Source organism: Aulonocara stuartgranti (genome assembly GCF_965226115.1).
Source record: "Aulonocara stuartgranti genome assembly, chromosome: 7".
In the NCBI taxonomy this organism is placed as follows: domain Eukaryota; kingdom Metazoa; phylum Chordata; class Actinopteri; order Cichliformes; family Cichlidae; genus Aulonocara; species Aulonocara stuartgranti.
The window spans coordinates 11666109-11683463 of NC_138945.1; the positions used below are offsets into that span (position 1 = coordinate 11666109).

Genomic DNA, 17355 nt, shown 5'->3' on the forward strand with positions numbered 1-17355 from the left:
GTGTCAAGCCAAACGGACTTTAACGTTTGTTTTAACGAGCTGATGGTTTACTCCTTAAGCTAAAAGAAAGGTGCTTTTTTCATAGAAGTCAAACATGTGATCACCAGCTGGGATCTTATTTACTACTGCTAATAACACAAACAGAAAATACTCCTGTTACCGTTTTGTTATAGTCTATACACCTGAGACTGTCACCTTTCTGTCTGCCCTGCTCTTTTCCCTTCTCTCTCATTGTTTCATAAAAGCATGAACATGTATTTATAAGTTACACTTGTGTTTGAATCCTGCAGCTTATCATACATTCAATTTCCATGTGTGAGAACTTCAAGTGTTCTGAGTCAGGATAGACTGAGGGACCCACTGCTGCACATCACTGTTCCTGAGAACTTTCACAAAATACACTCTACAGTTTATTACTGTAACTGATTTTAATTCAGATCAGTTCAGCTTAAATTTATTTCTTATATTTCACATATTGTTGATTCTTCTAAATGAGTTAAATACTGCTTTTTGAAGGTTTGAGATCAAACCTCAAACAGCTTGAAATATCTCACTTTGTTTATAAAACAAAAAGATAAACAAATGGTGCAGTATACCATTTTTTTTTTTAAATATGTACTACTATATTTCAGTTCATGAAATGGTTAAAAATGTGACTTGAAGACAAACAGGTTAAAGCAGTAGGTTCCCAACAGGCATTTTTTTTTTATTTTTCATAGGAAAAGCAAAAGAAAAAGCAAAAAATTACTATAAAGCGACAGTAACAAAACAAATAAAAGAAAGAAGCAACAGTACATGTTAACATAATTCTTCAGAGTATATTCAAGTTGAAAATCATCACTTTATGATAGAAAATAAATATTTTCAACTTGTTTTCACTCCTCCATGCTAGCTGAAAAAGGAGGCTGGAGTGAAGTAACAGTGGAACAATCAGTCCCTCATGCACAGGGAACAGTATGAACCATCTAGGTTTCAGCATGCAGATGTCTACTAGTGCACAAAACTACAATCAGAACACCGTCTACATGCTAAAATCAATTCAACTCTCATTCACTGAAAGGACTTTACAGATCTGAGGCAGGGATCTGAGGCAGCGTTACCCTTTAAGTACTTCAATTTTTTTACTTTTCAAAAATAAATTGTTGTTGACCTTCACCAACCTGTCAGCTCTTTGGGTCCTTCTACTATCCAGACTTCACACTTACAGGTTTTCCATGTTCCACTTCTGAACACACTTGTGGGACCATAAAAAGCCTGTGAGTACAGAATGTTAATGCAGAAATCCAGCAGATCCTTTCAAACGTCCCCAAAAGCCCTAAAAAGTCATGGCTGCTTACTGCTCTCTATTTAAATGTTTGGCAATTCCTCTGACGCACAGATACATACAAAGGTGCATTATGACAAAGAATTGGGTCTGAACATCCATAAGTAAAAAAATAAAATGAAAACAAACGACAACAAAAAGACAACCCAAACATGGCTTGGTTGTCTTATAGCAATATAGATATTGAAAATTAAGGTGAATGGTAGAATGCTTTCAAATTAAAGGAGGAAACACCTCAAGCGGTCAACCCAAAGACAGACATTCAGATTTTTTAGCCAGGTTGAAACAGGCGAAATCTCACTTGACTCGTATTAATATGATTATTAATAAACGGTTTCTTTGGAAAAGTCTGAAACCATAAAAACCATCATCTCTTGGCTATTTTTCTGTTGGGATCTATTCAAAAAACAGATAACATTCTTCTGCTGAAGGACTAATGGACTGACTGATCTTTCCATCTCCATAGTACATCAAGTCTCAGAAATCCAAATGTAGGCCATGTGACAGAAATGCTGACATGCCTTATTAAAAAGGGAAAAACACAGTGTAATACTAATATCTAAGTAAGACAACTGCTGCTGTAGATGATATTAGTTCCCTGTTAGAAACATGAAGATGTTCCACTTGTCCAAGTACATAAAGCTGTTCAGATCAGGTTGTCATTTCAGTAACCATTCACATAAATAAACTCAATACCATGTGCATTGACCTAATGTGAGCATCACTGTGTGTGTGTGTGTGTGTCTCAGACATCTGAATCAGTTCCTCTAGAGTAAACATTTGATACTTAGCAGTATGCTGCTGCCATGAGCAGAGTGAAACATATTGGTGGTGGAGTCCATGTGTGCTGAGGAATGCGATGTCCTTAATCACAGGCTGCCGCAGAACTGACCATACATACGTCTGTGTTCACGCTCGTCCAGATGCTACGTTGATGCTTTAAGGATGACTTATGTCCTTAGTTGTTTTAACGAGTAACAGGAGCCTCCTGACCAGCTTCACATTGCCTTCTACCAAGAGGGGGCGGTGTTGGCCAGTCGTCTCATACGCCTACAAAAACAGTTTATTTGAAGAAGAATTCTTTAAAAACTGTAGGAATGATCAGAGATTTTACAAGCCTGATAACCCAGTACAAAGTATGATTTGGTCAAACTAAAAAAAGACATGCATACGTTCTAGTGCCACAATACATACACACTGATCTTAATTATTGAGATGACACCATTAAACAATCAGTAAATTATTGTAAAGAAGGTTCAATGCCTGGCTCTTCCAGTCTGCAAGATACTGCAAGAGTGTGAATGTTAGATAGAAAGCACGTCAGTGTATGCTTGTATGCATGAATGACTGATGCATGTTGCATTAAGTGCTCAGAGTAGAAAAGCAGCATATAGGAACTTATAAGGAGTTCCTTTTATATACTGGCCCAAACTATGTAAATATTAATAGTTAAAACCACTCCCATTGCAAGGAAATTAAAATTCACAATGACTATATCATCCATATCATGTCTTAGATGATGCAAGAATTATGGCTTCTGAAAAAAGAGGTTTCAAAACACTACTGTGTAAATGACTCTACACTACCGATTATAAATTATTTCATGAGAAAAAACCCCCATTTAAATTAATATGTAAGGATGGACAGACAAGTCAAAAACAATGCATCCAGCCAAGGCTGCCCAAGGTGTGGAATACTGAAAATGGTGGCTAGAGCCTTCCATTACTTCAATGATGGAATAAGAGGAATAATGAAGCTTTTATGAAGAGCGTGAGACGGGTGAGATGCACTGTTGTTAAAGATCAGAGATTTTTAGAACGTCTCTGCAGGGAAACATTGTTAGGCTGATTTTGATATTGCACTATTAACACTCAGAGTTGAACCCGTTCTGCTCAGCTGCTCTGAAAATAAAGCCTCGATATTACATTTCATCATGAGTTCATCAACCATGTTCTGAAGCGTAGACTAATTAACATGTACAACATGTACACTTTGAATTTGTGACTCTGCCCATTTATGGGATCTTTTTTTTTTTAATTACTAACCTATTTAGTGGCACCATATGACTGTCAGTCTGATAAAAGTCAATGGAGCAGATAATAACTATATTAAATGCATCTGACTGTGTCACCTTGTGTTTCTGTCTTGGTCTCTGATCTTCTTCTCCATTTCCGCATCTGTCAGGGTCTCCAACAGGGGGCACCACTGGTCTGCATCACCTGTGTTGCGAATGGCAATCTCTACTGTGGGTAGTGGGTTCTCACTGGACACATTCCAAGTATGAGAGTAACAAATGAGTGCACCATAACACACCAAGATTCACAGTCATTCTCAAAGGCTTATTACAGTGACTTACCTGAAAGCATAGGTCCTCTGGTGCCAGCTGAGCTGACCACGGATGCTGTAGGCAATAGTGGTGACAAACTCCCCACCGAGACCCAGCTCAGAGCACAGCTTCAATGCAAATGACTCTGGAGAGTTCTCCCTCTCTGACATGTCCCACTCAAACTGGTCCACCAGAGAGATGTTCCCTACATGGATGTTCAGCTGTGGGACATATGAAATTTTCATATACCAACCTATTATAGACGTATTTCTGTTCAACACTGCCAAGATTTGTTTACATTATACATGCTTCCCTTAGGCAGGCATTTTCATTGCTATGCAGATGATACACAGGTCTATCTATCCATGAAGCCAGATGAGACAACAAATAGCTTAACTGCAGGAATAGACAAAGACCTGGATGACCTCTAATTTCCTGCTTCTAAATTCAGATAAAACTGAGATAATTGTACTCAGCCTTAATGTTAATCTTAGAAATATGTTATCTAAATAGATGCTTGTGCACGATGGCATTATCTTGACCTCCAGTAACACTGTAAGGAATCTTGGAGTCATTTTGATCAGGATATGTCCTTCAATATGCTTTTTAGTTACTATTAATCCTTTCAGTGCAATTTTTGTCCTGTCATGACCCCCCACTGGTCTTTACAGAGCCCACTGTTGTGCTTGGCCAAAGGGGGGTCATTTGATTGCTTTGGCATGCATACTGCATTATTATGGGGTCTTTGCCTTACAATATAAAGTACCTTGATGTAACTGCTATGATTTGGTGCTGTATAAATAAAATTGAATTAAATCAAATCAGGTTAAGATATACATCATTGATCATGGCTGATGAGCTTGTCTAAAATAATTTAAAATTTTCTTGCTAGACATGTCATTTCTTGACTTCCTGTTAAAATTGTTACTTCGGTGCAGCACCTACCTTGATGATGACTCTCTGGTCCGCCTGGTCTTCTAAGAGACTGTCAGTGGGGTAAGACTCAATCTGCTGACGAATAGCTGATGCGATGGCTGGGACAAAAGCCAGAGGATTCAAGTCGAGGTCATCACACAAAATCTCAGCAAACATCTCTGGGGTCATAAGTTTTTCTAAGGAAAAAGCAGGTAATTAAACACAAAATAGCACCAGATGTTGCAGATATTTTCAAAGTAGTAGACGTGTATAAGTACCATTCATATTCCATGTGAAGGTATCCCGCAGTTTCTGCCCATCTATCTCCATGTCTAGACGAACAGGGACCAGTGCCTCTATCTGGGCTGCATTCTCATGGATTACTGCAGGGTCGTGGTCATCAAAACTAAGTGAGATGCATACAATCTGATGTTGCATTATTCTTGTTTTACTCAAAATGGTCAACACTAATCCAAATTAAAATTCCACACAGAGCTCACATATCACTTTCTCAAGGTCATAGATACAATTCAGACCTTTCTCCGCTGTGCCCTAAATGTAAAATAGAGATGGGCAACCTCACGCATTGTCTATGGTCCTGCAGGAAAATACAACAATTTTGGTTCGTTATAAAATGTGAACTGGATAAGATCTTCTCTACTGACACTGAATGCAATTCATTGTGCATGCTACTCGGAGCAGCGAATGACAAAAATCAGAGGGAAGTTTGGAAAGCAGCTTTACAGGCTGCTAACGTTCTATGCAAGGAAATGTGTCCTTTTGAACTGGATCATGGGCACGGGCCCATCTAAGACTCAATGGCAGCAAAAGGTACTGGAATATGTGTTGTAAGACTTCCTAACATGCAAGTTACATAGTAGGGACCATAGGTTTCATAAAATATGGGACCTATTTATGCTGTATGCCAGTTTGGATATTGCTGCCATTTTCTCACGGGCCCTGGTATAATATAAGCATGCCAATGCTACTTTACATATGACTATTGCTAACTCTATCTCATAATCAAAGTATATGGATTTTCTATTTATTTACTTGTATTCTCATTCTGTTATGTTGGTTTTGTTTGTTTCATAAGTTTCAGGTATGTAGTAACATGACTTTGTAACATTCACATTCTGATGAGGACACTGGGAGCAAGGATACTTGCCAAATGATACTTTGGCATCCATGCTAGAGCAGCCAAGAATTGAATCAACAACCTTCCAACTGGCAGATGACCTGCTCAACTGCCTGAGCCACAGCCACCCTAGTGTCACCAATGCTATCTACCAAGAGCTGAGCAAATTACTGAATAAAAGTGAAATTACTGAAGGGAAAACTACTAGACTATGTACAAAAAAAGACTATCCAAATGAGCAAGTGAGTAAAGACAATCAATGTTGTTGATATAAAAAGTAAACAACTGATGGAGACTGTGTGGGATCTTGAAAACTGAGGTAGCTGTTCTCTAAATAAATGTGAGCAAGATTCATCAAGAGTGGCTTTACTACAAGCAAATCCAGAAAGACCTGAAACAGATATGTAACAGCTGGCCAATAGAATAAGTAGAACAACACAAAACATTTACTGTCAGATGGTGATTGATCCAAATATTAATTTTTAATATTATATTCATTTCTGTCACTTAAATTGGCAGGAATATTTTGTGTTGGCCCCAGGGTAGCTGCCAAACAGCCCTGACTGCTCAAGGCATCAGCTCCACTAGACCCTTGAAGGTGTGCTCTGGTATTTGGCACCAAGATGTTAGCAAGAGATTTATTGAGTTTGTAAGCTGTGTGGGGCCTGCGTGGATCAGACTTGTTTGTCCAGCACATCCCACATATGCTGATTGCTGTCCATCTTGACATTACTCGGCTGAAAGAGGCCACAGCCATCAGCAAATACCATTTCCGTGACAGGATCTACATGGTCTGCAACAATGCTTAGGTAGGTGGTACATGTGAAAGTAACATCCACATGGATGGCAGGACTCAAGATTTCCAAGCAGATCATTGTCCAAAGCATCATATTGCCTCCATGGGCTCACCTTCTTCCCGTAGTGCATCCTGGTGCTAGGTGTTTCCCAGGTAAGATGCACACTCATCTAGTGTAATGTAAAAAAACATGTAGTTAATCAGACCAGGCCACCTTCTTCCATTGCTCTGTGATCAAGTTCTGATGCTCACACACCCATTATTGGTGCTCTTGGTAGTTGACATGGGCATCCTGGCTGATCTGAATGCTATGCAGCCCCATATACAACAAAGTGTGGGACACTGTGTACCTTTCTATCAAAACCAGCATTAAATTTTTTCAGATATTTGATTTACTGTTGTTAATCAAACTGTCTGTTGGACTGAACCACATGGCCCAGCTTTCTCTCAATATGCATCAAGGAGCTTTAATGACTCTGTCACTGGTTCATCACTGGTCCTTCCTTAGACACAGACCACTGCAGACTGGGAACACCCCACAAGAGCTGCAGTTATGTAGATGCTCTCACCTAGTCTTCTAGCCATCATAATTTGGCTAGCCAAGCCACCAAACTTGTTGAAAGACACTTGCCCATTTTGTGCTGTTGAATTATATTACATGATGGTGTGTCATTGCGAACCTTAACTCTGACATGAACAAGCAGAATACATACAGTAGTAATAAGTCCACAAAACACATGAGAATGGGAACAAACAGCTTCCATACCAAAGAGGGAAGGTCCTCTTCTTGTCACGGCCCATTCGGTTCCGGTTGATGGTGGTGGAGCAAGGCACAGCATCCAGATGGTGAGAGCTGTTGGGCAGTGTGGGAACCCACTGACTACTTCTCTTTGCCTTTTGCTCCCTTTACAAGAAGAATAAACAAACATCTTCTGTCTCAACAATGATCAGCAATAAGGGATTTCATCACTTAGAATTACAGACTTATCAAAGCTCTCTTGAAGCTTTGCTAAAATGTAAAAAAACAAAACAAAAAACTCCATTCATCTATGCAACCAACAAAACTGAGTCATGAGTTGATGTCATCGTATAACTGGGGTCTGCATTCATCAGCAGATTACCTGAGGTAAGCAGGGGGCTCTGTGTTGATAGACACTGCTTTGTATTTCTCATCATTTCCATCAAAGATCTCTTCACACTCTGAAGCCTTCAGCAGAGTAACACTGGTGGCTGTAAATGAACAATCGTCCAGAGAACAAAGACACAGTAGCTTTAGCTTTTTTGGGGGGGCAATATTTGTTTGCAGCAAGAAGTTCAGCTCAACACCAAAATTAAAGACATTTCCTATAAATTTTACTTTAAAAAGGAAAAAGTTTTTACTATTGCACTTTAATTAAAAAATATTAAAGTACACAAGTAATATTGTATACTTTTTGTTCTTACTGTTTTTTAATTTTTTGTAAGTACACAATATTAAAAGGATTTATTTTATTTCAGTTACAGGAAATGTTTTTGGATTTTTTAAGTTTACTTTTAGTCATCTGTAACAACACTGACAGTCACATCAATCTGTAAAGGTAAAGTCTCAAGATACATGATGTAATTGATAGTCCAGTAATAAACTCAGGCATAATATTGTTTAAATACTTGAAATGTTTGCAGTTTTTGCCATCTACGGACTTAACTCGTTTTTTGAAGGTAAATGTACTTTTTTATTTCTGCACAGCTGAGTGTATTGCTTACATTTCTCCATATCATTTTGAGTAATTGATTGAAAGTAGGACTTTAGTATTTTTTTGTTGTGGTAGTGTCCGGGGTTTTCTCAAACTGCCTTCATGTCTGCAGAAGATTTTGTGGATAGGAAATTCTATACAACCCTGGGAGTAGTCCAAATCATGTTAGTATCCACAGTAACCCCTTACCCTGCACACATACAAAAAGCCACTCACCATGTGACGATGCTACAATTTTCTTTCTCTCCTCCACAGAGGCCAGCCTCCTCCATAAAGATGGATATCTTTTATAAAGGGAGCCTCTGAACATCCGCAGATAGTTTCCAACCTTGAACAGCAAAGTGCATGTGTTTTTCCAATCCACAGTGAAACAAATGTTAAAAACAAAGAACCAAAGAAACAGATAACAGCACCTGTCATAACTGCAGTTCTATCAAAAGGACCATTTCATTTTTTGTTTATAGTGATTTAGCTGTAATTGTTCTTCCGTGTTCTTAAATGCAGATCCAACTACTGCTTTCTGCTGGCTAGATGATGCTAGCATGCTAACGAGCACCACTGATGCCTCAATAAACAAAGAAGCATGTGTACACTCAGTCAAACAAGCTGCTACCAAAGCTCTAATTGTGCCATTCAAAACCAGTAAAAACTAACCTCAGCTTCTGCCGTTTTGCTGTAACTTCGTATTCCCTACGTAACTTGGGTTACTGCAGTTAGTTGAAATGGGTTATGTTAAAATAAAGTAAGACTGGAAAAAAATATCTTTCTGCTTTGTGTAACATGCTTAAGTGACGCAGCTTGAGCAGTCTGTCATTAGTATTAAGACCGTTTTGATGTCACTTTTGCACTGTTCAAAAGGTAGTCAAAAGATATCAATCAATCAGTGTGACGCTATGAAGACACTGTGGACCCAAATCTCTCAGGAATGTTTCCAGTTCCTTGTTAAATATGTGAAACAGAACTAAATCAGTTGGGGATAGACTTTAGCCCAAACAAACTGGATAATCTGAAGAAAATGGATGTTGTCTTAACTATTAGCACACTAAAGATGCAAATCATTCATTAAGAAAAACAAATGTTTCCAAACCACCTTGCAAATGTTAATAAACATTAGGACTGCTTTTCATTGTCATGCCAACTAATTTGAAAGCTATCAAACATTTCAATCACTGTTTGTAGAAACAAAAGGAGCTGCACCAGTTGTAAGCATAGCACAGTCCTGGCTTTGAAATACCATCCAAAACTGTCTTATCTTGATCTGTCTTATTTCCAAACTAGTCTTCTGCTTTAAAAACGAAAAACAACACACACACACACACACACACACACACACACACACACACTTTTTTCCCCAACCAGGTGTGAAAATAAACCCCGTTTCTCTTCTTGTAAGCAATAATGTGGACATAATGAGAGGATCAGACCCTTTAACCCGCACATGCATACAGTAATTTACCAAGAAGAAACTCCTAACAAGACAACACCAGGGCTAGAAGCTATAGCAGCTCATGACATTCCCTCCAAACAGCTGAGGTAGGATGTGACATTCGAAGGTGCCACAGCTCAGTATTGATGCCATGTTTTGAGCTACCGGTAACTGTCAATCAAATTTTAACCATTCTTTAAAAGATCAGCAGTGAGTCACAAAACATCCTAAGATCGGTGCCTCCAAAATGCTGCTGTGGTGAAAAATTTAACTGAACTCTGCAAAGAAGGTGATTACAAAAAATACCTTTAAGGTCTTCCAAACAGTGCTAGCCCGCACAGTGCAGTGGACAACTATACGGTTTTATTCACCTTTTTTTTTTTTTTTTAAACCAAGTGGGTTGTGTTTGTCGACTCAAGCAGTGCAAAAGTGACATCAAAACGGTCAGAATAATAATGGCAGACGGCTCAAGCTTAGTTGAAATGGGTTATGTTAAAATAAAGTAACTGCAGTAACCCAGTGGGGAATACCAAGTTACAGCAAAACGGCAGAAGCTGAGGTTAGTTTTTACTGGTTTTGAACGGCACAATTAGAGCTTTGGTAGCAGCTTGTTTGACTGACTACACCCCGCTCTTCGTTTCACATGCTTCTTTGTTTATTGAGGCATCAGTGGCGCTCGTTAGCATGCTAGCATCATCTAGCCAGCAGAAAGGATAACTGCAGCAAGCATAAGAGATTTAGGCCCCGAAAGTTTGTGTACAGACCGTCACATACCTCCGACCCCACCATGTAAAAGTCTCCATCTTGTTCGAGCTGAAATTTTACCGGCTTCTGGCCAAACGTTTTACTGAGAGCTAATTGCATCTTTACGCAGTCACTGCTAATTATTTGAGCAGCCTTTCTTCAGGTGCGTTCGCAGCCTGAGTTGAAAATGGGAAATCCGATATCGTCCCTTCAAATAGGTTTTGCTTACTCCAATTAGGAGCATGTCTGCTTACCAAGTATAAAACGACATGAAGATTATCCACAAAAAATTGAAAACTACAGCAATTTCTGTACCAGTCCCTATTTAGATGGATTAAATGAGGACATTCAAATTTGGAAGAATTTTTCCCGAAAAGTCTAAACGCTTCATGGGATGCTACTCTCTTTCTGTCCTCGCTCAAAGTGGATGAACAATTTCCAGTGCTCATTACCGCCCCTACTGTTCTACATTAAAATGAGATTTAACTCCTCCAGCTGCAGAGGTTATCTGCGATATCCATATTATTGTAGAGTTCTCACAATTCCTTATGAATCTAATGCAGCGGTCCCCAACCTTTTTTGCGCCACGGACCGGTTTATGTCCGATAATATTTTCACGGACCGGCCTTTAAGGTGCCGCGGATAAATACAACAAAATAAAACCAGTACCGGTACCAAAAAAAGAAGATTTATTCATAACACACGGGAAAAGACCCAGGGAAACCGAGTTAATGATAAAAAAAAAAATGCTAAAACCTATAAAACCTTGAAAACCATAAATTTCACACCCAAGCCTCAACTCTCACGGTCCGGTACCAAACAACTCATGGACCGGTACCACCTTGGGGGCTGGGGACTGCTGATCTAATGCAAATGGCACATAGGTCTTCTAGATATTGGATCAAAATACACACACAGAGTGCCAAATAACCGAGATTAGCCCAAGTATTCATAAATCCATTTTTTTTAGGCACATGAAGGATTCTTTCTACTCCAGTAAGTCTACTATAAAAATGGATTGTGTATTACAGATATGTTTAAAGCTATCTCAATCAAATTAAATATGACAACAGTGCAGAAGACACCAATATTCCAGAAGTGCGTGCAAGGAACAAAATTTACATACTTGTCTTTCTGGAACACTTAAAAACATATCTACCATTTGAATTTTCAAAAAGTCAAAATTTTGTTTTGCTACCAATAAGGCAAGAAAAATTAAGTGTTCTTGTAAAAAGATATTGCTTAATAATAACTGGCTGCATAAATGCCTGAAGGTGTTTTCAAATGGGTAGCTTTGACATGCCAACAACTTTACACTTACAGCAGATTCAGCAAATCTGACATGACATTGAAATGTCTGCCTTTAGACTCAAGATAGCTTGCTAACCCATTATTCTCACTTTGCGCCACACCTCATGGGCTATGAAATCAAAAACAGTGAAAATCCTGACATCTCCGTCTCTAACAATAAGACAAGTTACAAGAGTCTTTCAACTGACATGTTGCATTTTTACACTCAGAATTAGTAAGAACATCTTTGGTTTCAAGCGAAAACTAAAACACTTCAAAGAGATGAAACCAAACTGTTGTTTGCAACAGACATTTATTCTTTAAAAAAGTGAAATAAAAAAAATGCACTCTTTGTAAATAAATTCATTTCAATAATATTCCACTGCTGTCATTTTCCTCTTTCATATAATTGTATGCCATAATTTATTCATTTATTTTTCCCCGGAGACAAAGACAAACATCACCTGAGGCCCTCAGGTTCACCATCCACAGTTCCATCGGAAGCTTGTATTCTATCAAATAGTCTTAGAGCGACGACCTGGCATCAAGAAGAGTTTGTGAAGATGATTAAAGCCCATATACACAGACAACACACCGTTATCTCCAAACCACTTGTGGCTGTTTGGCATTCCTCATCCACAACTAAACAAACACGTCAAAAACAAAGACCATGTCTTCAACTCTCTGAGAGAAGGTCCCTGAAGGTGACCTGATGATCAGGGATGAAATAGAGGGTGTATTTAACCACCAAGGCGCTGTCCTTCCCCCCATGCAAACCCGCCCGGGCGGTCCTCTGGCAGGGGGTTATAGTTGGCATCTTCTTCTGGAGTGTCAAAGAGCATCTTTCTGTGGGAGAAACACGGCAAAAGGAGAATGAGTCATTTCTACAAACACAGAAGTAGTGCTAGTGATGCAGCTAAGAACGGACTTTTGTTAGATTGTCCAACATAAAAAAAAATATGTCAATCAAACTGAAGATACACAGCAGCTTTATCCAGAACAAAATATGGAAACGGACTGCTGTCTACATATGTAGGCCTCTTGTCTTTTCAGGGTTTGCCTTGATTTCAAGAGCCACATAGGAACCTCCCATGAATTTATTATGAATTTCTACCATAGCCCCTTTTGATGATGTCATTTTTTAAGAATCCACTATTTTTGATAGAAAAAAAAAAATGGTCTGCTCTTATCTGCGTTTTGCAACTTGCGCAATTTCAGTTAGTCTTCGAAGACACTGTTTAGTACTTTGTGAATTCCAAGTTTTATTTCTGTTAATGAAGAATATAGCTTGAGCATATGTCAACATAATGTTTAAATGACAAAAGCATTTCGTGAAACAACAATTGGATTTCAGCCAACCAAATTAATTTGTGCTTGAAGTGTGTTTTGTAGCTCGTTATTGATTTTAAGGGCATGACATGCTTTTTCCACTGTTCTCCTACTTCAGCTGGCCTTAGGGAAGAGAGAAAAATCTAAGGAAAGAACAATAACTGGATCTTAGAAAAGTACTTAAATTATAACAGACTCCTCTGTGTGTGTAAAGACCAGCTGCACATGGTGACTGCAGCCACATGTCTGTTTAGAGAAATTCCCATCTGCTACTTAAAACTTCTCTCACACCACAAATATTACAATTATTCTGTGACTCACATGATTGATGGGGTCTTGAGCCACCTTCCACCACCTGGTTGATTTGGGAAAACATCCTCCAGGAAGAAGTACACATGACCAACAGCAATACCTCAAGAGAAAAATACAAATCAGTTTTATTCTAACCCATCAAAACCTTGCTGTACACCACTAAACACAGCAGGTACCTGCAAATCTTAGCATACCACCAAAGTACTGAACACTGACAGCAGGGGTCAATTATAAGCACCTAAAAGATCCACGATGATAGAGTTGCCCAGCAGAAGTGAGAATCCCATTAGCACCCAGGGCAAGAAGGGTGCCTGAAAGTTGAGCAGGCCAAAGAAGTTCATGCGAACATTCGGGTTCCGTCGACTCCACACGTATACCAGCATGATGGTGAAGGCCTGGCCCAGAAACACCAGACTCACAAAAGTGCCAAATATCTGAGACTTCATTGAGGACAAATGGCTGAACATTACTGCTGACTGTTTGTGTCTGCCCAACATTAACAGACTAATAATCAATCAACGGCAGCAGAGAGATCGAAAAGTTGCTTACCACATAAGGAGTGTATGTATGTATATATGTCGTATATAAAGTTGTTCTCTGAACGATTTAAGAGGATACAGTCATAAGAAGTCCACCAAAGAGAAACATGAAGACAAAGTCAGCCGTGCGTCCCCTGAAAGAGCCCTCCTCCAGCATTCGACAGTATCTGTACCTGCAAGTACATGGTTAAGGAAAGCTGCGAGAAAAATGTACACGTCATCACCATCATCCCAATTTGTTCTTTAATTTTTTTTATTTATTTTTTACAAGAACTCTATTTGTACATAACTTTTTAACATATCATCTCTAAAACCACACCCGGTGTTCCCCAGTGAACCAGAAAGTAAAGCATGCATAGCGACTTTATATGTAAAGAGCTGTGGAACTGAGAAGGATACAGAAAAATCATATTGAACAGGAAATTGAAACCAACTGGACCAAAAAACAGGAAGTTGGTTATTAGTCGCCATACCTAGAAGTGAAAGAAACAACATTCAGCTGCAGATAACAGTAAAACTACTACATCCATTTGTCCAGTTTAAAATAATGTCAGTGCAGGTTTTGTTTAATTCTCAGCTCAACAAGTTCCCATTCACATAGAAATGTTGAAATCTTGATTTTTATTTAATTATGTAATTATTTTACTGTAGTTTATATTTTGCACCAGCAGTTTTACATTTTTTGTTAAATGGAACCAGATCTGTTACTTTCCGGTTCCTTATTTTTAGTATTAGTTTAGAGTAGTTTTTATTGAGTCACAGTTCAAAATAATCATTATTTGTCTTATACTGCCCATTGTTGAGGTCCCTCAGTTTTACTGCTTACCCATATATTTTCAATCTTCTGACTGGCTGCTTAAACAGCGGGTTTTCATTTTGGTATGGTCTTAATCTGAGGGTCAGATAACTCACCTGATAATTTCTTAGAATTAAATCTGGGTTGAAGTAGAGCTGAAATGGTGTGATGATCTCTAGTTGCTGAAAGAGAAAGCAAAGAATAAGTTATATGTAACAACAATGACAATGGCACAAAAAGATCCAGTGTATCTTTATTAAAACCAAGCTTAGTCCACTGTGTACACAAACAGAAATAATGCTCTGGTTTAGACAAATCTGACCTGCCATTTTCTGGAAAATCAGCTGCATAAGACAGCTGCTTACACAGTATAAGTCTAAGCTTGATTCATCAAGACAACAGAACTGCAGTCAGACAAGTCGGAGTCCTGCTCTGCTTTCTTTTCTACACTTTAATGTTACCTGGAGCTAAAAGCACCAACATCACAATACTTTAATTTATAAGTATTAGTAATGAACAAGGAATCAAGACATGTTTTACAAGACATGTAAAACTTTGTAAAATACTGACACTGAGCCATTATCTACCCCTGTATTTCCTCTTTCTATTTGAGATCAAAGCAGTGAATGCTGGAGAAACCCTACTGTTTTACTCTGGATTTCTTGTTGCCTTTTAGTTATTTATTTTCTCCTTTGTACCAGAGATATATCTTCACAAACAGTTAAATCCACTTAAGGTCCTTCAGCTCTTCATCGTCACACTATTTTTAAACATTAAAAACAAAGCAAATCTAGAAAACACAGATCAAGATCAGCCCGTGACACTGGTAAATTCATCTTATTTGCTGATAGCTGATATTGCCGACTCTGAAAATACCAATATCCAATAATCAATAAGAAGTGCATTTACTTTCAGAACTGTGACAGTACTGTAAAAAGTACACTCAGAATGCCTTATCAGCCAACTCACATGGGGTTTAGGCAGCTATTTTGCATATTTCTTGTTATTGCATCAGAAACTGAAAATGACACGACTGTGCACATCATAACAGTAACTGGAAAATAAGCCATTTTATGCTAATAAGTACAATAATTCAAAAATACTGACTACTGTTTTAAAAAAAACCCATAAGAAGCTCCAAAATACCAAAATTTCACGGTCAGCTTCATGCAGTTCTGTGAAAAACTTTTAGCCCCCCTTAATGAATTCTTTCTTTCCCTCTTTTTTGTACTGTCACACATTTTTTTTTCAGATCAAGCAAATTTTAACATTACATAAAGAGAACCCAAGCAAATACAAATTTCAGTTTTTTAACTAGTGATTTTATTCATTAAGTGAAAAAGCTATCCAAACATACCTGACCCTGTGTGGAAAAGTAACTGCCCTCTGACCCTAACTGTTAATGCCACCCCCAGCAACAATAACGGCAAACCAGCCTTTGCGATAACCGGCTATGAGGTTTTTAAGATGTATCTGGGTGAAATCTGGCCCACTCATATTAGCAGAATTAGTGGTTGACGCAGGTTTGGAGTAATTTTGGTAGGCTGGCCTCTCCTGGGAAGGAATGATTTGCACCCAACACCTTATCAACCTACCTACATGGGCTTTAAAATGGCTCCACTGTGACCAACTGAAACATCATCGGCCAGTTCTGTATCACCTTTTCCCACTGCTGCACACACATGCAGAAAAACAAATTCGTCTAATGCAGTGCGACAGTGCCCACATTTTACATCTAAGACAGCTTGAAAGAAAGAGCATATATAACATGTATTCCCTAAAACTGGACTGTAGAATTCTAATAACGTTTATCCATGATGATGAGAGTGACGTGAGCCGCTAGCACCAGGTAGCACTTAACCCTACAGGATAAATAAACAACAGCTGTAGCTTGTGAGGCCACTAAGGAAATTATCGGTCGTACCCGTGGCACCGGGTACAAGTAGCCCGCTCCGCTTATTGCTTCATATCACTTAAGCAAGAGATCCAACTAGGTTCCGTTCAGGCACGTACCCTTCTAACAGGTTCCCAAGCACCGAGCTAGCACCGAAGTAACCACCTTACGATGACCGCGGTAGGCAGTGCGAGTTTATTATTCCCTGTCTAACACTAAGAACACCTGAATGAGTCTTACCACCGCAGCAGTTGTGAGTACACAGGCGGTTGTGTATGCCCTGGTAACAACAGGAATCTGTAGGTATTCCTGTTGCAGCGTCTGGTAAGCCATTTTAGACCGACTGAAAGCTTCCGGCACTTTCTTGACACGTCATCCCACAAAGCCAACGGTGCTGCATTCAAGCACGTTGGACAAATGGCAAATGTTCCAGTTTCTACACTTTTATACAATCTATGGTCTTTCGCCGATGTTTTTACTGAATATACAGATGTGGATCGTAAGACTGATGGTTTTTGTAGTTTCCATATTTCAAGAAGAACTAATGTAGTACAGTTTTTATTTATTTTGTTTTGACATGTTTGACATGATAACGTTCAAAAAAAAGGAAAAAAAAAAGACGAAGACTTGAAAATACACGTAATGTTCTAAGACGAAATAGGATATTACCTGGAGATTGTTATACACTTTAGGTTGCTCTATTCCTTTTATTGAAATATCTTAAAGATGTATGAGGGTATATTACCTTTTAGAACACAAGACCTGTCGAAATTATTTTAGCCAAGAATCAGCA

At 38.7% G+C, this 17355-nt stretch overlaps 2 protein-coding genes across 2 annotated transcripts; both read right to left on the reverse strand.

Moving 5' to 3' along the window:
- Positions 1 to 681: 681 nt before the first annotated feature.
- LOC309710180 (SWI/SNF-related matrix-associated actin-dependent regulator of chromatin subfamily B member 1-like) lies at positions 682 to 10831 on the reverse strand. The gene is made up of 9 exons (XM_082539433.1): positions 10433 to 10831; positions 8449 to 8560; positions 7621 to 7729; positions 7266 to 7403; positions 4844 to 4971; positions 4596 to 4762; positions 3681 to 3871; positions 3456 to 3587; positions 682 to 2374 (listed from the first exon to the last, which is right to left on the reverse strand). Exons 1-9 carry the CDS (start codon positions 10520 to 10522, stop codon positions 2335 to 2337), a joined length of 1107 nt encoding a protein of 368 aa, XP_082395559.1. The 5' UTR covers positions 10523 to 10831; the 3' UTR covers positions 682 to 2334.
- Positions 10832 to 11986: 1155 nt separating this feature from the next.
- derl2 (derlin 2) lies at positions 11987 to 16945 on the reverse strand. The gene is made up of 7 exons (XM_082539434.1): positions 16803 to 16945; positions 14785 to 14850; positions 14272 to 14345; positions 13952 to 14045; positions 13572 to 13767; positions 13343 to 13433; positions 11987 to 12538 (listed from the first exon to the last, which is right to left on the reverse strand). Exons 1-7 carry the CDS (start codon positions 16893 to 16895, stop codon positions 12433 to 12435), a joined length of 720 nt encoding a protein of 239 aa, XP_082395560.1. The 5' UTR covers positions 16896 to 16945; the 3' UTR covers positions 11987 to 12432.
- Positions 16946 to 17355: the final 410 nt, after the last annotated feature.

Bases quoted from the DNA above. Each gene is read 5' to 3' on its own strand.
- LOC309710180 (XM_082539433.1), bottom strand. From the start codon at position 10,522: ATGCAATTAGCTCTCAGTAAAACGTTTGGCCAGAAGCCGGTAAAATTT. The intron at 8,561-10,432 runs GTATGTGACGGT...TTGCTGTTCAAG, and splicing joins TTTACATGGTGGGGTCGGAG to GTTGGAAACTATCTGCGGAT. The intron at 7,730-8,448 runs GTGAGTGGCTTT...GTTCATTTACAG, and splicing joins AATTGTAGCATCGTCACATG to CCACCAGTGTTACTCTGCTG.
- derl2 (XM_082539434.1), bottom strand. From the start codon at position 16,895: ATGGCTTACCAGACGCTGCAACAGGAATACCTACAGATTCCTGTTGTT. The intron at 14,851-16,802 runs GTAAGACTCATT...TTTCTCTTTCAG, and splicing joins TACTCACAACTGCTGCGGTG to CAACTAGAGATCATCACACC. The intron at 13,768-13,951 runs GTATCCTCTTAA...ATGAAGTCTCAG, and splicing joins TTGGTGGACTTCTTATGACT to ATATTTGGCACTTTTGTGAG.